The sequence below is a fragment of the Watersipora subatra genome, chromosome 10, assembly GCF_963576615.1.
Source record: "Watersipora subatra chromosome 10, tzWatSuba1.1, whole genome shotgun sequence".
Classification (NCBI taxonomy): Eukaryota; Metazoa; Bryozoa; class Gymnolaemata; order Cheilostomatida; family Watersiporidae; genus Watersipora; species Watersipora subatra.
The window spans coordinates 39,365,191-39,389,326 of NC_088717.1; the positions used below are offsets into that span (position 1 = coordinate 39,365,191).

At 36.4% G+C, this 24,136-nt stretch overlaps 1 protein-coding gene across 2 annotated transcripts; it reads right to left on the bottom strand.

Annotated features, from left to right (window-relative positions):
• Positions 1 to 20,260, bottom strand: LOC137406068 (zinc finger protein Gfi-1b-like). 2 transcript variants are annotated; one of them, XM_068092593.1, is made up of 10 exons: positions 20,186 to 20,260; positions 10,508 to 10,699; positions 10,135 to 10,282; positions 8,406 to 8,528; positions 8,037 to 8,126; positions 7,120 to 7,304; positions 4,315 to 4,484; positions 4,075 to 4,170; positions 2,011 to 2,191; positions 1 to 627 (listed from the first exon to the last, which is right to left on the bottom strand). In XM_068092593.1, the coding sequence occupies exons 2-10, from the start codon at positions 10,667 to 10,669 to the stop codon at positions 364 to 366; spliced, it is 1,419 nt and encodes a 472-aa protein (XP_067948694.1). In that variant the 5' UTR covers positions 10,670 to 10,699; positions 20,186 to 20,260; the 3' UTR covers positions 1 to 363. The 2 variants fall into 2 exon arrangements, with proteins under 2 accessions (XP_067948694.1, XP_067948691.1); XM_068092590.1 differs by lacking the exon at positions 20,186 to 20,260 and having other exon boundaries at positions 10,508 to 10,704.
• Positions 20,261 to 24,136: the final 3,876 nt, after the last annotated feature.

Consider the following 24,136-nt stretch of genomic DNA (forward strand, 5'->3'; position numbering starts at 1 on the left):
TCCATTGTTGGCTTGATATATATATATACTAGCGAAGGAAAAGTAACAGACAGGGAGTTGTTACAAAATGTAGACAGTTCGCAGAAGTGGAACAGGTCTCAGAATTGGATAACATTACAACAAAAATGGTGACCTTATTATAAACCACTGTAGATAAAACAAGAGAGTCCTATTGGAGATAAAAATATGAGACGGTAAAGAGTCATTTTCAACTAGTCCATGAACAAAGAGCCAATTATGAGTAACATAATGAAAGTAACATCCATCTGAGGGAAATAGAAATTATGAGGCAAAAGGTGCCTGCGTGTCAATATGACGGACAAAAAATAATGCTCCATTGGTTGAGGGGTACAGCTAGGAAAGTCAGGGAAAAACTGGTTGATTAATAGAGCTTGTCGCGAAGATAGTCTCGGAAGAAGAACTGAGAACATTTCTTGGCTTTACATTCTTGGATGATGCCACATCTGGCAGTGCCATGTCGCTCGGCAGCGCCCTAGATGAGCTTGGAGACTGTCTAGGTGGTGTCATGCTGTGGTCAGATTTCATGTGCTTCTTTAGCAAAGTGTTGGTAGTTGCGTGGAAACCACATATCGTACACGTGAAAGGATGCACTCCGGGATGAGTTTTCTAAATATACACATAAAACAAGATACAAACATAATGGGGTATTATGGAACAAAAAGCTTGCTGTTTATTAGCAATGTCAGATCACAAAACCTATCCATAGGAACTTAGTTTAATTTTTCTTGACAGCAATTTTATTGGCTGAAAATAATTTCTGTGGCTGCAAAAAATTTTTACCCACATATTTTTGATTGTATTGATTTTATTTCTATCGATGGATTTTTGTAAACGGAAGAGAAGTAAAGCAACCAATACGACTTCTTCCTAATTGAAAACTACTTCGATTCACCTATATTCTACACCCACAAATTTTATTTTGCATTGGACATTTATTTGACAATTTTCATAATACCACAGAAAAATTTAGTACATTATCCATGATGGTCGGTCAGTAATGGCTGATAGATGATGCACTGAATGTTTTTGTGGTATTTTGAAAATCGGATAAGGAATGTCCATAATAAAATAAAACTTGCCGGTATAGAATATAAGAGGGTTGTGAAGGCTCCAAGTAAAACTTGGTATTACACTCGCCTGTGTTTGAATCACCCCAACCAACATTGGCCTAAATTAAGAATGATTGAGTAGGCTTGAAGGTTATTGGTATGCATGAAACGCGTCTATTGACATGCTATGCATATCACTGATATGAATACAGTTCATCCTCAGTTTTCAACCATCTCAGATGTCAAACAAATCAGAAGTCGAAACTAAAGGTTCGAGACTGTTTTGAATTCCAAGCATAAATCTGAAACTTCAACATCGCTGAGATAAGCAGAGGAAACCTAATATTGTAGGTTATCTACTTATTCTCTCTTTAGTCATCTTCAGCATTAAACACTCGTACACAGACAGACCTTTTCATCGGGGTTTATAAAATGCATGTGTTATTTTATCTTTTATTAAAAGAAAACACATGGTATTTCTAAATTCGTCCATTTTACACAAAAATTTGAAAAAGTAAAGCTACAATACAAGCTGCTACAGATGTGTGCACAGGCCTAGCCTTACCTATAAACACGCTATGCATAAAAAATTCAGTGTATTTGATATATAATCTGTTTACTTATATATAGCTCATGGTGGGAAATAATGAAAATGCTTAAAAAATTTTATTTTTCAGTTCAGACCTGGAACGAATTTGAATTATTTACAATATTTGTAATGGGAAAAATTGTTTTGGCATTGGAACAGCTCACATTGCGAACGGCCTTATGGTATGGATCCAAATATGAGGCCCAACTGGACATACAAACACATTTGTTCGGAAGAATAGCGACCCCCTACGATGAACATCTTCAAAACTGGAGACATATCCAGTTACCAGATACCAGCCTAACAAGAGAATAGTTTACAGGCCTAGCATTGCAAATAAGTTTTTAATACCGTCATGTGTTTGAGAAGCTCCACGTGATCGAGAGAGCCAAAGGTACATATGGGACACTTATGAGGCTTCTCGCCGGTGTGAATCGTATAGTGCCTGGTCAGAACATGCTTCTTGTTGGTCTTGTAATTGCAGACGTTGCACGAGAATGGGAGAATTCCTTTGTGACTCAGGATGTGTGACCTATAACAGATTTCAGAAGATAATATCTACAGAACTCTAACTATATCAGATGAAATGTATATACAGTAGCAGATCCTATAAAGTAAACCTTTACGTTAATTCCATTTAATGTAAAGAATTTATGTAAGACTTTTCATTCATATCATGTAAAACTTTTTATATAATGCGAAATATGAAGCGGTTGAAATTTCTCAAATTCAATTGGAATAACGAGAGTCCCATAATCAGCCTTAAAAATATCGTTTGGACTCTAGCTGCACTTGGAGAGAAAATAATGTATAGGGGTATTTCTGTTGTATATACTAGTACCCTGGCCATCTCGTGTGCCGTCAGAAATCATCAGGTATGTCAATAAAACACAGAGAATAAGTAGCTGAACAATTATTCAGAAATACTTGAAGGCGGTAGATTGGTGCAGGTGTTAAAGTATTGGTGTACCAATCTGAATGCCACGAGTTGGAAGCTCATTGAAAGTGATGTTTTATCCCTACCCTTTAATCCTAGCCTCGGATGAACGAACACTGCTCTTATTATAATAAATATATATTTTTGTTTTTCTTTATTTTAAACATAAAAATTTTTTTTTTGCAGCATCGACCTTGACCATAGATCTCGCTGTGTAGAAAAAAGTGAAAATATCATTATCATAATCATGGACCCAGAAACAAGTGATAGGAAAAAAGAGAAAAGTTGTTGATACAAACCATTAATACTGCAGTCATTAAATTAAAAATCTGTTCCGGAAATGTTCACATTATAAGGATTTTACGTTATACGAACAGTAGGCCTAAAATATATGTAAATTGCCTAAATCCGTTCTAATCCGTTCTAAGCTCTTCCCAAACTCATTTGTTTAGCTCTTCTGAAAGAAAAGAAATAAATTTCACTTTTTTAATTTGAAGGACTGTCCAGCAACTGCAGCATTAATAGTTTGCATCGACACATTTTTTATCGATTATACTCGGTTTATGGTTAATGAAAACAGTAATTTTACAATAAGTTAAGGGGAGTGCACACCTCAAATGTCAATTTACATCCGTTTTTTTTATATTTTTTTTAGACAGTAATATTTATTCTGCAAAGGAAAAATATTGCAAAATATTTTATATGTATACAATAAATCGAAAATATACCGTAGCTTCACTATTTGTATTAGGAGCGGTGTCTGTCTGACCGTCCATCTAACAGTAGCCAGGGCTCGAGGTTATGATCAAAGAGAACTTTCGGCTACACTAAAACTCGAGACATTAAGTTTGGTATATCGACACTCTGCACCAATAGATCGAATTGTACAAGTATTTTATAATTATTGCGTTGCTGCTGATTTTCTGTGTTTTGTCAACACACCTGATGGTCTTTCACCGTGAACTAATTGCCATGGTACTTGTATATATAATAGAGAGAGCCCTGTACGACATTTTTTCTCTTTCAAGCGCAGCATGAAATAAAGCGATATTTTTACGGCTAACTGCAAAATTTTTGTTAATCAAATCGATGTTGAGAATTTGCACCGACTTGACACTTTGGGTTATATGTAACTCTTTTCGTTGTGCAAAGCAAAAACTTTAGATAAATCCTTTACGTTATGTGGCATTTACGTTATAGGAGGTACATGTTATGGGAGTGTTTACTGAACAATTGTTTGTAAACAAGACCTGTTAGTCATAACAGGCACAACAGATCACACAATATAAAGCTGGTCACACTAGATACAAATTTTCACACTAAAACAGCTGGTCTGACCAGATATGGCTGGCCATATTAGATATAGATGTTGTCTCAAGGTAAAGCAGGTAAAATCAGGTACAGGTGCACACCTCAGGTTTAGCTATCACAGAAAATATAGCTAACCACAGGAATTACAGGCTCAAGCCATGACTAACCTCATAGATGCAACGCTCTTAGATCTCCAACCGCAGTCAGAACAGTGGTACATGCCATCGACAGGTGGCTCCATAAGCTGTGCATCTACTGCTGCCCTACAACCAATCACACCTCTCAAAGTCTAAAGTGTGGACAACTAAGTACAGGTCGTCCTCGACTTAACTAAGTATACTGGCGACTAACAACACCAAGGATTTGACTCTAACTAGCTAGAGTCATTGGGCAGCACTGCTATTTACCGAATTTGGTCCTCATTGCTTCGGGGCAGACCAGCTGGGGAAGAAAAGAGGGATGACAAAGAAGGAGGATTTTCTGCATCATTGTAGGATGGATGCGAAGGGGAGATAATCTCCATATCACTATCCATCTCAGTGACGGCCGTCTGCTTGTAGGTATCGCTAGGCTCAGGCTATGAAAAAAGGTTGTAGGTAAAAACATCAAACCAGAAAGAATACTGGTTTAGTTTAAAGTAACTAAAACATTGCCAAGAAGCATTCGTGTAGTTATATTACACAAGAGTTCTTACCGCTCATGAGCAAACTGCTTTTTTATTCAAGTGAGAGTAACTTCTATTCATGAATATTAAGGCAGCTGCAAAGACATGTATGGGATCGAACCTCTGCTAATGATCACCCTGCATAAAACGTTTTTGAGGTACAAAGAAACGATAGAGCATATATTTGTTTGACATCGGATATAATTCACAACACAAAATATTTGAAACTTTGCCAAACCTTACAATTCTGTAAATGAAAGAAAAACAGTTGAAATCAGTTACAGATGAAAAGTAAAACGATGAAACATATACAGTAGAACCTCAGTTCTCGCCCATAATCAGTTCCAGAATGTTGATCGAAAACCAAGTTGTTCGAGATCCGAACAATTATTCCAATTAGAATTAATGTATGTAAATTTCAATCCGATCCAAGCCGAGAAAGCGACTTCGGTAAAGTATTTTATAACATTTTGCATCATAAACTACTGCATACTACCTACTATAAATAAAAACGGGTAGATATAGATCGTGTTTCTTTTTAATAAATATTTTCTATCTATGATGATGGAAATAGAAAAACAAAAGGCAAACATTTCGTATGTTTTGCTCTTAAAACATCGAAAACATTCTAGGTTAAAATACAATATCAAATTTTGGAGAAATTGATAATGGAACAGCAAAAAATGCAACAGATCAGTTACATCAAAAATTGTGTGAAAAAGAAAATATAAACAGCAATGTTTACTTCACATCTTTGAAGGAGAATCCTCCTCCAAAACAATTTAGAGTAACTCAACTGGAGGAGTTGTCACCCTAGCAAATATATTCCGTAGAGGGACGTCGTCCCAGATGGTTCCTTCCTTTTTGTAAGGAATTTAATAAGCGTAACTTCTCCCTTTATTAACAAATGTTTCCATGCTGTTTCCGGAGATGTTCTGAACGTTTCATTCTAATGTGCATGTTTCGATTTGATCGAGAGCCGAATTTATGTTCGAGATTTTTTTCTCAAATCTCAATTTTTTTAGTTGAAAACCGAATTGATCGAGACCGAAGCATTCGAGATTTGAGGTTCCACTGTATAAAATTAATATAATCAATATTTGGTGAAAACTGCACATCCTTTTGCATGTCTATAAGATAAAATAACAATAAAACCTCTTTTTACTGGTTAACACTTTATTAATTTTGTTTTTACATATAGTTTAGGTTTTACATGTAAAACCTCAGATATAACCAACCTATATAACATTATATAAAACTATAACGTAATTTGTTGTTTTCTACATAGTTTTATATAATGTAATTATCTGAAGTATTTATCTATCTTTTAATGCTCTGGAATGAATCAAACAAACTTTAATGTGTTTCCTTCAAGAACACTTCTTAAAAAAATTGCAGTTTTAGCATACGAAATGAATAACAGAATGGGTTAAATTCATACATTGAGGCTCTCTGTTGCTGCGAGATCGTTTGCTGCGATCGATCTGTCACTGCGAGATCAAGTTTTGCCAACAAATCCACTTCTTCAAAGGTCAATTACAAAGTAGACACAGACATTTGCTTACCACGCAACACTTTTCGCCCACAAACTAAACATACATGCCATATTGACCTTGACCTCCTATGCGACGCGAGTGCATGAGAGCAACTTAAATATATACACACAGAAACACACGTGGAACAGCAAGGGAACAAAGTAAAACGACACAGCGACATTACTGTACCAGTAAATATTCCACTACAAATAACTTTATCTGTCTTGAATAGAGAGACAATGCCTGGTCTTCTTCCAAACAAGAAGTCTTCTTGCATAATTTGTTATCAAAAGTAAACTGAAGTACTTGACAGCATAGCATGGTTCACAATGAGAGTTAACCATGATTGATGGCTTCTGCCTATCTAAGACAAGATAGCTGAATAGATTATAATTCTCGGAATCAGCATAAACAAACAACAATGAGAGTCAATTCAAGAACTCTGCCATCACCCTTCGGGTTGTGCTCAAGTTGACTGAGCCCTCGGGTGCTGCTTGCAATAACAAACACTTCCAACAAACAGTGACACAACGTTCTAAGCACGGTCGTCCTCAGTTAAAAATGAACTTGCACAAACTCCAATGAATTTATCAGAAAGTATCGGTGTTTTTCTATCATTTGCGATTGTTTTTGATGTTTGAGGTGGTCTGACTGTCAGGATGTTTGAAGACTAAAATGGATAACAGTAGATCGCGGTTAAAACGATTAATAGTTAAAAAGTTTAATAGATACCGAAAGAATAAAAACGTGTAACGCTGCAATTTGAACGCGATAGCCGATATCAACTATAGCAACTAGTGACATTCGCACGTATTTTTCTTCTGAGCCTTTTAACTGCGATCTAGTTTTGTCGATTTTTAATCTTGAAAGTGCCTGGCAATCAGATCACCTCAAACAATCACAAATGACAGAGAAATAACAATACTTTTTGATAAAATCTACACAAAATTTGAACAGGTTCATCTTTACTGACAATATTCGTGTCTAGTGATCACCATCTTCCCAGAACTTACCTTGATACTGTCAGCCGTGAACATGTCAGCAACAGTAGGCATAGGGGACATATGGTCCTCTGGAGACGATGCATTCTGAGAGAGCGTAGATGGTAATGGGGAGACAACTGATACATTCTCATCCGAAGTGACTGAGGTCTGCCGGGGTGTGGGAACGGAGGTATCGGGATGATTGCTGCTCAGGTCTGCATATAAATTATAAAACAGGTGTGTATATAGTGACAAATGGAGATAACTAAAGTCGCAAATTGGATAACAATGGTAAGGGATGACCATTGTTTGTTTGGAGTGATGAGATGAGGTAAAACAACACACTGTGAAGTAAAACAGTAAATGCATATATATGACACGGTCATCCGTGAAATCTGTAAAATGCCATGTTAAAGCAAGTACTAGGGAAGCTGAGCAGTATAATAGTGAAAGCACGTGTGAGCACCTGTTTTTGTGGAAAGATTCTAGCTTATCGAGAGTAATAGTGACAAGACGCTTGCATTTCTCTAATTTTCTTGCTGATTCAAAAATTTTAACAATCTTTACTATAATAAGAGTAGTATCCGTTGTCTGGCTGAAGCCACACTAAGATCTTTAGGAAAAAAGTTTCCTTGCTCAAGAATCAAACTCAGATATTCCATTTTGCACTCAAGCATGCTACCAACTGCTCCACCTGACCACCTTCCAAATTAAGGAATAATTCTACACATATTTAATACACTTGATGATTCCTGCCAGCGCACTGATTGACTATAATAGCTGTTGTTTCTAAAGAATGGAAATGTATGGTATGAGTTTATAAAAACAACCAAAGAGCATTCAAAAACTGTTCAAAACATGTTTTTTCCACTAGGCAGATGCGGTTTCCAAAAAAGCTACAGCTACGTGTATGCAATGACTTGTCTACCCTGAGACTTTTAACCTACCAATGCACAGAGAAGACTCCAAGTCTGACATGTTCTTGGAAGGTGAATCATTTGCGGAGGCACCACCTGGCATACTCCCTGAGCCTGTCGCTACAAACAGTACAACTGGAAAATTAATAGAACCAATACCTTTTCCGTAACAATTTTTTTAATTGAAATGCTTTCTTAAAATGAGAACGGTCTATTTAACAGTTACGGAAGATTCCATCCGCTAATTCAGCATTGTACCCCTAGACCGTGTCCGCTTCAAGCCCAGACAAATTAAAACTGTTTCATAACTCGAGCATTATTCAGTGGCGAGAAGAGCCCATTACTTTTCAAAAAGAAATTGAGTCTATGGACTCAGTTCATAGACTCAGGTTCAGTTACCAGTTAGGGCGGTGTGGTGAGTCTTCATATGCCTCCAGACTGACGACTGTGCGGTAAAGGTGCGTGGGCAATGAGAACACCTGTGTCGTCGTCTACCTCTCTTCATCAACAGCCTTGCAAACGCTGGAAACATGACAACATTGGTAGATATAGTGAACACCGAACTTTTACTGATAGTTATCTCTCTTATCATAGGGTGGGAGCATTAGATGCAACATTTATAACTCAGATATCGAATGAAACCTCAACTTCAGAATGATGTTAAATTTGACCAAACCTCTGACTATACCTAAGGTAACCTTCCAGGTAAGACCAAATCTCTGACTATACCTAAGGTAACCTTCCCGGTAAGACCAAATCTCTGACTATACCTAAGGTAACCTTCCCGGTAAGACCAAATCTTTGACTATACCTAAGGTAACCTTCCCGGTAAGACCAAATCTCTGACTATACCTAAGGTAACCTTCCCGGTAAGACCAAATCTCTGACTATACCCAAGGTAACCTTCCCGGTAAGACCAAATCTCTGACTATACCTAAGGTAACCTTCCAGGTAAGAGGTTCAAAGTTTCACAAAAAGGTGCTGAGGCGCATGAATATTATTAATGATTATAATTATATACAAGTTAGTTTAAACACCACCTGTGATACGCTAAGTTACGCTGTGCATCTCTATCACCACCTCTACCTCCGAACAAACGATAAAAACCTCTTTTTATTACTACATTAAATACAGATCTTTGCTATCTATACAGAGATGCGCAAAATAAACGAACCTCTGTAGAATAGCTAGCCAATGCCTTGAAGTTGTAGCTATTTTATACGAAAATGAAAGTCAGAGTCTCCTCTAATCAAATATATTATTGAAAACAGTCTTGAGATATGTCAGTATTCAAAACAGGTGTGCTGTTAATGAGTCACCAATGACATTTTCAGTCTAAAGGCATCCTAAACCAACCACAACGGCCCTTTTCAGGGCCACCAACTTCTGCAGAGCTTGTTCACAACTAATTGTAGCAAATTTAATAAATTATAAATATAATAAACTTCATACTTTACATACTAAAAAATCCCTGGTTATAAAATTTGTTCAAGAAAACAGCACAAGTCTGCATTTTGAGCAGTAAACTAATTCAAATTTGTTTTTATTAACATAATTGGATAGATGAGACACTGAGCTCCATTTTGGTGTAAAATAAGTGCAACTTCGAAGCATTGACTAGCAACTAGGGCAACATATTTACGAAAATTAATAGTAATTCTTGGGTGGTCGGTTTATTTTTCCCACCAGTATAATTTCGTTTTTACATCAGCCTATATGACGCATTTGTTTCAACACTATGTATGATTACATGCAGCAATTATTAAAGAGCTACCATATGCCTTTAGGGTGTGAAGCAAGCAAATTAAATTACAGCATAACCGTATAAGAAAATTTGCTCTGACATACAGTTTTAAAATCAGACAGTCCGAACAAATTGCTGACAGTATGAGGTTTGATTGCAAGCTCATTTCCTACATTTGTAGAAATTTTGACAAAAGCCCAAATATGTAAGCTCAATAAATCCATCACTAACCACATTCAATGCCAAGATATCTCTTTCCAGAAAAATTTAATAGTAATAATATTTATTAATTATACAACAAATTAAGCACCACTTTAATATGTCTAAACCCAAATATTTGCCAGCTAACTTGAAGCGAAACCATAGTTTGTAGATAGTTATTACCACTTGTCTTTTGAATTGTTGGATTAGGATGGATTAATGAAGAATCATTATTCATTGCAGAGATTCGCTGAAATGGATCGGGTGGAGCCATAGGCATCACACTAAATGCTGCCTCCTTAGACCTTGAGCTAGAAATCATGGGAGCAATCTAAAATGAATGTAATATTCCCAAATTAACTAAAATAGAAGTGATGGAAAATAGGTTAATAGCCATAAGTTTTCTTGAAACAATAAAAAGATACTTATCTACATGTATATGTAATCTATTCATAACCCTTGATGAGTACAGAAAGACTACATTACTGTACAAGTATATATTTTTAAAAGTGAGTTCTTCTAAACAAGACAAGCAAATGGCAGAAAATTACTTTACCTCATCATGAAAAAGGTCTCGTAGAATAGACTTTACTTCCACAGCCAAACCTCTAATTGTACAGACCGTTAGTGCAACCTCCCGAATGCTCCTACTCTGGAGAGACAACTGGAGTTGTTGTACTTCAGAACTCGAAAGCATCCCGGGTCGGGAATCACTCATTCTGATGCACCTTCAGAGGACTTGTGGTGCCTGCAATTAAATAGTCTCCTTCAAAATCTGCTAGGCGGTTCTCATGGCTACTAATTTTGGCAATTTATTCATGTAAATAAATATATATTGAATAAAAGTGCAAGATCACTAAGTAATAATGTAATACACGTCCAACAGAAAAACTCAAAGGTTGCCGTTCTACAGAAAAAAATTCAGTAAAATATTGCACAACAACATAGAGAGGAGTTAATACAAACAAAGTGAGTTTCTGACATGCAGAGGTTGAATATGAATTTAAGAAATATAGGTTTCGTGATTGTAAAGGTGACAATTTGTAGGCACCTGCTATAATAAGATGATGAAAGTATTTAAAACCTCAATTACAAGAAAAAAATCTAAAATAGTTTGATCTTGAACAACACTCAATGTGAATAATAAACTTTAAGATCTTGTGGTGATCTTGTGGAGCAACTTCCAAATTAATAATTGAAAAACATATCTTGGCTTTTTCGTAAACTAACATTTTATGTACAAGTCTTAGAAACTTGTTAGTTTTGGGGTGCTACTAACATGACAAAAACCTCCTATATGCATAGCAAGCCTTCTAACCATTACAGATAACCAAAGTAAACTAGAAAATTAATGGCTTGTTGCAATGCAAGGTATTCGATGCCAAATGTCCCACTTGACCATGTTTATCTATCTGTTTTAGCTCAAACTTTTTGGTTGACAGCCAGCTTCCAAACAGTATGAAGTTAAAAAAGATACTTTGTATCCGGGCACTAACAATTTGGTGGAAAAGCCATTGTAGCTAAATGCCCTTCTGCCACAGGTTTGGCAGGGCAATAGTAGACTCAAGAGTCCCTTAGCACTTGAAAACTACAGTAACTCCAGTTCAATTGAATGACTTTCTCTGTAAAACTCTTTGACTGTAGGGTTAGCTAGAGATGACTTGTAACTTGACTTGCTTTGAGAAAAAAACGACAAAAGGACATCACTGATGAGCACTGATAATGGCTTTTTGTCATTGTAACTATTAACTTTATAAATATAACACTTGTAACTTTTGAATGCAGGTGTCAGTAGGAAGAACATTGATGGTCCTTCAGTTCCTTGAAGTGTATTAGCGTAGCTAAAGTGACTTTTATAATTCCAAATGTAAATTACATGCATTAAATCAAGTGTAGCCACAAACCTCTTTTGTGTATAGAGTGGCTAGTGAAAACTATACCATAAAATACACCAATTATGGTATTATTGAATACTATAATTACATTGTGATACAATCTAACTATTTTATTGCGTTAAGGTTTGTTTTGAATACCATAATTGCGTTGTAATACAACGTAATTATGGTATTTAAGACAAATCTTTACGCAATAAAATAGTTCATTACACTTAAGAGCTCACTTTTATCCTTACATTGTCTCAAATCTGAATATGTATAACATAGTAGTAATGAACTAGAACTAACCAAGTCCTACACCATATATCCCCAGGATCAACAAGGAAGTCTAGGTATAAACTAATAGTTTGATATGGACTGCTAGCACCATTTATGACAATGTCAGTTCATAACAAATAAGCAGGTTAGCATGAAAATCTACAATTTGATATTTAGAAGTGATGGTAATGCTTGATCATTGTGAACAGACCTGGCAAGAAAAATAAATCTCTTCAACTCGAGTTAGTTTTCGTACAATAACTAACAAATTGCTTAGGTTTAAATTTCTAACATGAAAAAGAAACAGACAACTGAACCAAGAAGCAAAAGGATTTGCTTTTTCTACACACATTTTAACAAAAAAATTAACTCAAGTTGGATACTCGAGTAGCCGGAATACGTCAAAGAGAAATACCAACCAATTAAAATCTACATGAGGTTATCACATGAAAGGCCTTACAAAAAGAATAGGGTATGCTACCTCAAAGAATAAATTATAAGAAAGTGCTGCTTAGTACGGGCTTAAACGAACATTTTTTAAAAACGTGTTGCAAAGGCATCCCTTCAGGTTAAAGTTCCACAAGTGGTAGATAGTGAGAACTGGGTCACCTCTTCTCTACCATACTGCTCGACCCAAGCATGCATCGCTAAGATGCAAGTCATTGTCGATTTCTGACAGACAGCAAGCCAGTAAACGAACACTGCTAAACAAGTCAGAGACTGAAATCAACAGAAAACGACACAAAATACGTAGAACGTGTTTGGTTCCCAAGTTGGGTGAAGTTAACAATGTAAGCGTAATAAAGTGTTTCCTCAAAGCGCGACAGTCTATATGCTTATATATAAGAACATCGAATGATCTGTACGAGCTGTACAAACCTAAGCTGTAGTTAGAGCCTTTTCATTAGAGAACAGAAGTATATAGTTTCACAGGTTATATGCAGCTGAAATATTATTTTTCTAGATTTACTATATGCTGATTACATGCCATTGCTACAACAAAATAAATGGGCTAGTAATACTAATTAAAACAAACACCCAGACAGCAAGTTATGGTTTCTGGGAAACTAACCTTTTTGGCAGAGACAAGGCCTGACGCCAAACATTAGATCGATGCCTAACATTACCCATGATGCCTAACATTACGCATGATGCCCAACATGTTATTCCCAAAACAGTATCAGCCAGCTGATACAATGCTACTCTAAAACACATACCAGCACATTTATACACATCAACTTTTTACTGTCCTTTTTTGATATATTATATCAAGCATTTAGTGAATCTTTCATTAAATGGTTTCGCAGCTAAAAGGCACCAATAATAAGCAATCAGAGAAACATTGGGAAAATCCTCAAAAATAAAGGAGCAGATTGATGTGTTTAGAGAAAGCATAATCCCCATCTGCAAAAACTTGAAGGTTTACTTGCAACAAAATTCTCATTACAGTTATTTGGTATCAAAAGATTCACCATGTCTTACTCTGTTGTGATGTAGGTGCAAAATATGTGGAAATGTGATTAAAAGCTCTTAAAAGCTCAAAAACGAACAGTTAATCGCCGCCATCACGAAACAGCCGTAGATCGGAATCAGTTTATTTCTCTGAAGTAGTCAATCCATTCCGTTATTGTTTTAACTCATGATGTTCTCACGTGAATTGAAAGGCCAATAAAAGCCTCAACATAAAACTTCTCATGCATTAGTTTATGACAAACACTTAGGGTTTTACCGAAGACTTCATATCAAATATAGATGCTCCGTTACTTTACAGTTTTGTTTCGGCTTGGTCTAATCGCCTAGTCGTAATCTGATCATGTGACCCATACTTCCTGCCAAACAGCCTAAATAATTTCTGCAGCATTTTTTGATTATCACAGGTGACCAACAGGCCCGTCATGTTTATCAGACAATGATATGTACTCCTTTGAGCTAAGGTTAAAAATTAAACAATTTTTCATGGTAGGTTATAAGATATCAGTGCTGAAAGTGACAGCATTACAATGACGATGAAATAGACGCATAAGAACAATAGACATGGTTTTATTGAATGCGTGAAATATATTTGTGAAAGTATTTCGACGAATGAGTTTGCATGAAAGTGTAAACAGAAGCCATCTCATTCAGCCGCGTACCATTTGAGCCGTTTTGAAAAGCAATTCTAATCTATGACGGTTTTGTGATGGTGGCGATTAACTGTTCGTTTCTGAGCTTTTAATCACATTTCCACATATTTTGCACCTACATCACAACAGAGCAAGACATGGTGAATCTTTTGATACCAAATAACTGTAATGTGAACTTTGTTGCAAGTAAACCTTTAAGAGGAATAAATTTTGGGTCCCAAACTAATGAACCAAAAATTGTTCTCAAACTTGTGATTAGCAGTACACAATTCGGTACTCATTCAAGTCATACAGATGAAAATTAATAACCAGATGCAAAAGCGACCAAGCAAACCTTTCTACAGCTAATGCAAGAAAACAACCAACTCGTACCACCTTGTGTGTAACAAACCTAAATGATTCTACAAATGGAAATACAAAAACTTGAAATAATACCTTGTTAAGAAAACAAGCAAGCTCCTACGCTAGGCAACAGCAAATATTACTAAAATCCTTTAAAAACCCAACAAAACACACCCCATGGTCTTTTTTTATTACAGAAAAATCAGCAACAACCTACCCTGGCACAAATGCAATGATTGTTAAAACCTAACATCAAAGTCAATTCTGATCAAATGCAAAACATCAGATCTTAAACCATAACTGCCACGAACAACTTTTATCGTATTTACTAGGTAAATCAGACACGCTGATTCCGATTTTGTAATCAAAATAAAGATTAGGCCACTAACTTCTAGAGTAATGAAGGATTTTTTATAGCGTTTTAATATCGGTCTCGAAAACAACACGATCGGCATAACAAGCTCCGCCCATAAATATGTGATGTAACCTAGCTTTTTAGGAACAGAAGTTACGTAAGTATGTTTAGACCGATTTAGAATAATAGAGATGGGTGTTTTAAAATCCATTAATATCTAAATTCAGCCTTAAAATAATATCAGTCTTTTCTGAAAGGTAGATAAGCTATTTAGCATTGCATATTTAAAAAGCGCGATAACAACGCTAGCTTGTGATAAAACCGCGCTTTTTGAGCTCATTTTTCTCGGCGTCCAGCCCATTTAAACGTCATGTAACAAGCTGCGAGCAATTTTAAATAGTTTATAGCGCTTTCATAAAAAACTGAAATTAATTTACAGGCTGGATTTAGATAATAATGGGTTTTAAGACACCCATCTCTATTATTCTAAATCAGACTAAACATTCCTAACTTCCGTTTCTGAAAAAGCTAGGTTTCGTCACATATTTATGGGCGGAGCTTGTGATGCCGATTGTGTTGTTTTCGAAACGGATATTGAAACGCTTTAAAAAAGCCTAAATGACTTTGAAGGTTAGTGGACTAATCTTTATTTTGAGTACAAAATCGGAATCAGCGTGTCTGATTTACCTAGTAAATACGATATAAGTTGTTCGTGACAGTTATGGTTTAAACTCATACCTGTTGCAGACTAAACCTTTGATGTCCCTGCTAAAGGGATTAAAAGCTTGATAGTCAACATACAATGTAATAATTCGTCATACTATGACAAAAATATGCAACGGCTTATTGACCTTTGTACAATTTTGGATGTTTTAAACACACATCCATTGCATCTCTCAGCCTCCCGAAGAAACTAAACATCTGCTAATGTTTCGCTAATCCATGAAAGGCCCAAAGGATGTGGCGTCAAATACAGGCTCATCACAAGCATTCCCATGAAAATTGAACAGAAACTGATTCGGCACTTATGCGTCAGCCTAGTCCTGCAAAACCGAAAAGCACAAACCTTTCCTCTGCAACCCAATCTTTGTTTTACTTATGATGATACAAATGCAGTCAGAAGATACATGTATTCCAAGAAGATCTTTTTATGTATCTCACAAACCGCTCCAATAAAACATTTAAAAATTTTAGATAAATAATATTATAGTAAACTAAATTCAGGACTTGCAGACCACACCCAACAAGTTACAGTAAATGGAAGGGTTATAAGATCTAATGTCAATCTGGAGTGTCCTACCAAGCTCTATATTAGTCACCACTGTTTCAAAAAGGCATTACTGACCTATTCTGCTTGGTAAAATGCTTTGTTAGTTTGTACAGAGCCAGCACTGCTCAATTCAACAGAGGAGCGTTCTGATGGAACCTAGGCTTTTTCTAAAGATGATTATTAGGCAAAAGAAATTTTTCACATTAAAAAAGGTGGAGTCCGCACTTTTTAAGAAAAACAAATTTGTCCCACCAATATGCTTTGGGAGGTAGGCATTTTAGTGGCGTTGAAAAGACCAAGAGTTTGGTAGACTAATGCAATTCATTGTCAAATTTGAAAGCCATACTAATCCAACAATTAACAGGGCTAATCAGGAGCTTGAAAGCATTGAGTATTATGTCCCTGATATCATTACATCTAAAAATCTTGCCAATATCTATGCAGCAAAGCTTGCAAAAATTTGGAACTAAGTAATAACAAAAGAACACAAAACATGCTAACGAGTACATTTCAAATGAAAACACGCTCCACTCTCTATAAGTCGCGTAAGACAAAATGCAAACAATCTATAAAACATAATTTTTGTTACACGAGCCTAACACAAAAAACAATCAGTATCTGTTATGCTTCTTTTCAGCTCTACTACACCATTTTTTGACCTGAGGATTTTTTCACATATCTCTATAACAGAATGAAACAAAAAGCAAACTGTCACACAATTCCTATATACACTGTATATTCCCATATACAATGTACATCTAAACCACATTGAGATACGTTCAATGTTATATCCCCTTGAATTTTTGTACCTATATATGTGAACATAACTTATATTAATATATTGACCTAGGCTTGTATTGGATCTAACTGAGTCCTTTTCGTACACAAGTGTGGACACTTTAGCAGTGATCTTCTACTGCAAAGGTTTTTTGACCTGCCGGCAGAAAGTGCAAAGAATTTTCAATATGGCCTCTTTAAAGAAGAAGGCACGGCACATGACTAAGAAAAGTGATCCAATTGTAAACAAGCGGTTACTAGTCACATAAAAGTTTGGCAAGTATGTAAAATGCGTTTTGAATTGTTTATAGTAGATTACATGCAGATTAGTTTACTTTTGCATAAATTGCATTTCAAGCCGAATAACTGAACTTGAAGATGCGTGTCCACAAGTGTGGACACGCATCTTCAAGTTGTGGACAGTCAAGTCTTTGTGTCCACAAGTGTGGACATGGAGACTTGACTGCTTATTTTGTTCCCGGGATCTATAATTAGCAAAACAGCTTAAGCAGTAGATTTTGCATAACTCTAATTATTAACTACAAAATCTTGCTATGGGCTATTAAGTCTTAGGCTCATGTCTAGAGCTTCGATTTACAGATTATCCACGGCACAGAGCTTCAACCCTTTCACTGCCATCCATGTATAAATTTAGCTATTTCCAGCTATTTACTGCTACCTACTGCCAGCTATTTTACCGAAAATTGTCGATATTGCTTCATGATATGTATACAATATTTTTTCAATTTCAAACTTGATCTAGAACTTTTTTGTTACATATTTTATTTTGCCAACATTTTAACCAACACGGCTATGCAAAAAATTCAATATATGTATACTTTGTGCGATGACAAAGCTATGTGAATCTACAATCGTTACGAAGCTAAAACGATCCTTCACAATGTTCCTTACTCTTACAAAACCTTTACTTTCACCAGTATCAGAGTCAGTGCTGCTACTTTAATTATCTGTATAATCACGAAAATCTAAATCTGAATTGGCTATAAAGTCATCAACATAAGTAATTACTTGTTTTCTGACTCGCGCGGAACTTAACAGAACCTACACAAAAACCTCGTTTTTGGTTGGGAAATTCTCAGACAAAATTTTTAAATTGCCTCGTTATTTTACGCTAATTTTATAAAGAAAGCTTTGGACACTGTCAATATCACAAAAGTACTAAAGACCGTGGGTTATGTTGGCAACGAATAATAAAATTCAGTTACTACGTAATCGCTGGGAAAGTCGCAAAAATGTGTCTGGGGCAGTCGACCATAAAAAACGCATAAATGCGTCTGCGACAGCGAAAGGGTGAAAGCAGGGTGAACTGTCAAGCACGTGGAATGATTCCGACTTGGATTTGTCGTTGGATTGTGATAATAGGCCTGATAAGTGAGTGGGAGCAAATAGTGAGGCTACATCATTGGATGATATTACAGATAAAAGACTAACTCTATCTCCACAAAAAAGTTTGTTCAAAGTTCACATATTCAAGTAGATCAAGGAGCTCCGATGACCTCTACTTGTGGGGTTAGATCGAGGTCTCTAGCTGCATCTTATTGGAAATAGAATGAACAGTACACACCCAAGATCAACAGCCTTCCTTCACTCTACACAGGAAAACCTTGCAGAAAGCTTCCTTGGAGTACTTCATTCAGTATTTTGATGAGTAATTTTTTCAACTCTATGTCTGAACTCACCAACATGAATTATTGTTCGAAAAGGAGCACAGCTAATCGAGAGAAAGCATTTTTTTGGTATAATAATGATTATGGGCAGGGTCAACATGAAGCGAATTTGCATGTATTGGCAGACTGCTACCAGAGTTGGCTGTGTGGCTGGTGTGATGCCGACCAATCATTTCTTCTATGAGTTGCCATTCGAAGTTTGTCGACGACAACCGTGTACATACCCAAAACAGCTGACTGCTTTTGAAACATTTGTCCTTTTTTTATTTGAATGCGTACCAAGTGTAATACTATTGAGAAAACAACATCCCTCAGCTTCGAAGAACAGATCATTTTTTTACAGGTAGATACCCTACAAGGCAATACGTACCAAGGAAGCCACCCCCTACAGGGCTGAAGAACTTTGGGTTTAAGCTTGAATTTTGCTTGTACTTAGGCAAAACATGTTTTCAAGGTTACTCTATGGATGGAAGGCCGATTGGCCAAAAGGTCAAAATCCTATGACTCACTAAAATCTCTCCAGTAGTCAGGATATTTTTTGCGATCGGTCTTTTACCACAAAACCTCTGGTAGAACACTGACAGTGAAAGACAATCTCTTACTCATACTATACATGCAAAGTACCTGCCAGTACAATTTACTTTTGACAAGATGAACAGGCCTAGGTCTGGCACTCATACAGCTAAAACATTCTAACAACACAAGTGAGAGTGACTCAGAAGCCAATGAGCCACGAGCAACTTCTGTTCTTCTCCCGCATGTCAGCTCATGCGTTCAATGTGCTACACACATTTCTGTAGGTATCAACCTAAAAATGCCATGCGTTGACACCGACCAAAGGTCTTGGGAAGACACCATGAGTGATCACACCAAGTCACAACATCACACCAAGTGTGATGTTTTCTTTTGCCTAATTGCTGGCAGGAACAGTTTTAAAGTATCTCAGTTGAGATAATCAAAATAGGCTTGCTCAGTCCCCAAGGTCTAAACTTGTAGACAGTCCGAATTGTCACTGACTCCTACTGACCACATTCGTGAACAGTTTTCAAGTACAAATAATTTTTAAATTGTTTTTTTGTCAGCATGATATTTGTGTTGTGGGAATGTTCAAACGCTAGTAAAAAGTAACACCAGTAACCATGCTAGAAATGTGTCAAGACTAACAGGATTATCAATGCGCTACTTTGTATGACTCTAACGTTGCATGTTGTAATTCACAAGCGTAATCTTTCTACATCCTTGGATGTTGTTAAGTATCATCAAATCTATAGATAGCGATAAACATATGATTAAACCTACACATCTACTTGTACAACCACTCAAACTACATCTAACACAAACAATAACCTAGTTGATCAATTAAAACACGAACCTTGTTAATTGTCAAGTATTTTAATAAACCGACATATATGATAATTCTTGAGCACGCGTTTATACAATATATTACGTAAAATATATCTTATTTGAGGTTTCCGTCTATTTAAGCTTTTTATATGTATTTTTGTTAAAAATGGTGCATAGATTACCATTAGAGACAAAACAAGTAATAGTTTTTTATGAAAGTAAAATTCCCATTGTCTTTTTATCCGATCGTGTTAGTGTGGCTACGCAATAACACCCACAAACCGGAGAGCAAAATCGATAATCTACCAGCTGTATATGCATATGAATTGAAAGCAGTATTGCGATTGCATGGTTACATTAATGTCAAGGCGGTTCAGTCAGCCAACGATAGCAAGAATCCGAAACAAGATTGGCAAGGGGCTTTACAATACAAACTATATGATTCACCCTTGAGTCTTTCGTATTCACGCTGATGCGATAAAACATTTTGTTATAAATAATTACTATCGCTGTAACGTTGATAGGTAATTTCAATTTTTAGCATAATATATTCACGTATACTATGTGTTGGTTTGTTCTAGTAGATTGAAGCGCAAATTGCATAATTTTTCTGCCCTTTTGCATTTATTGGTGCAGCATGTTAGTTAGTTTAGGCGTTCTCCTTTATTGGAAAAAATCTAAAATCACAACATATTCCCAATAAAAAGCCTCTATTTGCAGGCAAAATAACTTAAACAACATGCAAATTAAGTTGAGTACCATCTCTTGTGGCGCTCAACAGCATCAGCATCGCAGACAAAACTGCGGAGCGTGCCGCAGAACTAACCAAGCACAGGGACATGTCTGCCAACTCTCACGCAATCACCCAAAAGAAAAAATGAAAATGCGTGAGATTTTTGCCCCAATTTCTACAATTTCATATACACTATCATTAATACATCAATTGCCCCAAAACCGAATCTCACGCATTGCCCCACTCTTGGGTTGGCAGGCTTGCACAGGGACAACAGGCAAACCCGAGACATGCCTGCAGAACCGAACAGCACGTTCTCCACCAATATGGGCCAGGGTGTCTGGCACATCATTAATGTCATTCCTTTTTGCACACCCAGGCGAGTACAAAAAAACTCAATACTATATTTGAGTTGTGGCAGCGTAAATTTGTACTTTCATTATAGCATTCATTCATTTAGTATTCAACTGTCTAGTGAAATACTGCCAGCCATTTGTTGCATCAGCACTCAAGATTTGTGTTTGACCTGGGAAGGTAGTTCTTGCAAAAATAAGGTTGGTGAAGCATGCTTGTCCAGCCTCGCGAGCCCATCCCCATCAACCAGAACGCCCCTCCAGACCCTATCGCGTGTAGGTAGTTATGAGTATTTGTTGCTGATTATCAGTGAAGCCGATGTAGAAAACATATAGGTGAAACCTAGTGTCTCACAGTCACAAGTGCAACAAGACGAAGTTGTGTACATACAATAATCTGCAAAATAAGTAGTAGCTTTAGTGTATCAAGACCTCTGGTGGCTGGCTAATTCAAGACTGTTTTATTTTTACATTACAAGCTATATATATGTGTATGCAAGTCATCAATGATTCACCATAGTGATGATTTCAGGTGCAAAGACAACAGCACAAAGAAACAAACATATTGCCACATTATTGCAATTGTTGACAGTATGATTCAGGTGGCATACTTATGACCCTGATACACTACAGTAGCCCATGCTGGTATTGTTTAATCAATACCAACGAGGGCTCCTAGAACACAGCATGTGTTAGCAATTTACAGTCCTTTAAGGCGACAACCTCATTAAACCAGACGACTAGCTCTTTTTGATGTTCTAAAATGCTTGTCCAGTTGTCTAAACTGGTTTTCTAAATTAAAAATTAATTTACAAAAATATGTAGTCGTGATTAGACTCATCTTTTTCTAGGCAGATGCAAGTGGAAGAGAAAGTAAGACCTAGTTTGTATTTATGGAACTGAAGTCTTGTGTGAGTGATGAGTGAGTAGTGTGCAGAGGCTACCTAAGAGTATTGGATCTACATGTCTTGGTATAGAATTAGAAGTTATTATCATAGCAGGATTTGGTAAAGAGTGGAGTAGACCTTTTGTGACAACATTGTTGGTACAGAGGGTTTCCCATGGTCTCAAGCAGCATTTTTGTGTATACATTTTTATTTTTCCCTTCTGTTGAATCTTTTGCGGAGTTTGCATCTTTTATACATCTGACATCAAGAAACCTCATCGTTTCAGACCTGAATGTTAGAGAAAGTTTGCTAAAAGAGAGTTTGGCTAATGTATCAGGTTCCAATTTTAGCATCTGTCGGACCAGACTCAGTCTGAGTTGATTATAAGATATTTCTATTGCTTTTAATTGTAAAAAACATATAGGCATTTAATCAGAGGAAAGAATTGAGCTTTGTCCTTCAAGCAAAATATCCCATTTGAGCAAAATTATTGTCCCTTGTGAGCAAAATGTCCTTCAAAATATAGTAAAAAGTAAGTTTGTGTGAAAAACCCCACAAGTATGCAAGGTAGCAAGCTTTAGGAAGCAACACTGCATTAATTACCTTGGTGGAAGTTTGAACGTTTAAACCACAAAATACAAATGGTCTAAACAAGACCACTTCTGAAGTAATATATGTTTAGATTTACTTAGTTGAACCTCGAATCGCAGATTTTTGTCGATTATAACCTCAAGCACAGAAGATTCTATGGTTAGTGTAATAGGAAGAAGCGTCATCAGCGGATGAAAACTTTGACCTGCGATATTGGTTAACATATCGTGTATGTATATTGCAAAAAGCAAGGGTGACAAAAATGCTACCCTGTGGAACACCAATGCCGCACTGAACTTCTTGGGTTTTGTCGTCATTCATTGTGAGTGTAATCAATGATATAAAACCCCCACAGGATAGGCGTCGTCTGTCATAAGGGCGGGGTTTAATGATCAAACTATGTTGGGATGAACCATAACATAGCACCAGAACAAAAAATATGCTGAATAAAGCCCTTTGTAAATTTACAAATATTATGAACAATGGTGGGTATTTTACTGATCTGCTGGTTTTATTTTGTTGTCAAATAAATATAATTGCCCAATATTGTCACCAATTATGATCAGTCAGTTGCCATTCACAAGCATTCGTAATATTAATAGTCGCCATCATGAAATGGCCCAAATTAGGTTTTATATTTAGATTTTGGGTATAAAAACTGCACTGCACAGCTTTGCCTGCTGTCCCATCTTATTGGCCAGGTCAAACAGTGTGACAACGATGAAAGACTGTCATTTTATATTAGGAGTGGCAAAATATTAATCAAAAACTAGCGAACAATCGACGTTGTTCGGGTGATTTCGGGTAAATTATATTTAACTTTAAGCATATGTTACCACCTCTACCAATCTCAAAATTGGTAAAAATAGGTAATTTGAAATGTTTTATTTTCCATGGATCCATTTTTTTGGTTAGTATTACCCCTACACTGTAGAAATTCAAGGTTTACTACTGGCTGAATGAGCTAATGACACGATAACAGCGAGTAGTGTTTTCCAAAACTAACAACGCAAAGCGACCGCCCCGCGAGATCTATGTTAGCCCCGAAACCAGGTTAGGACAATCCCAACAGAGCTCGATCATTAAACCCCACCCATATAATAGCCGCCACCTATTCTTGTGAGGGTTTTATATTATTGGTGTAATAAATATGTTGAGAAAGATGTTAATATTTTTAAAAGATAACCATGTACGCCTAGGCTATGAAGTCCATAAAGTAATCCATCTAGCCGTATAGATGGATACTTTATAAACATTTTCTGGAGGTCGATAAACATGCCTGCTACTTTCGATTTTGTTTTAGTATTATGTTGGATGTATTGAATGTAAGTGCTTGTACTAAACCCAGATCTAAAGCCATGTTGCGGGCTAGGTAGGAATTTTTGTTCATTCACGAAACGACGTAATCGAGCCTTTAGAATGTGTTCCATTAGTTTGCCAACATATGTGATAGTGATTGGTCTGTAGCCTGCTGTTAACTTATAATTTGGCACGCTTGGTTTACACAGAAATCTAACATTTCCTTTATTCTATGGCCATCTACATCTCAGAGAAGCTGAATTAAAAAGT

Coding starts and splice junctions, on each gene's coding strand:
- LOC137406068 (XM_068092593.1), bottom strand. CDS start 10,669: ATGAGTGATTCCCGACCCGGGATGCTTTCGAGTTCTGAAGTACAACAA. Junction 10,283..10,507: donor GAGACCTTTTTCATGATGAG/GTAAAGTAATTT, acceptor CATTCATTTTAG/ATTGCTCCCATGATTTCTAG. Junction 4,485..7,119: donor TCACGGCTGACAGTATCAAG/GTAAGTTCTGGG, acceptor CTTTTTTCATAG/CCTGAGCCTAGCGATACCTA.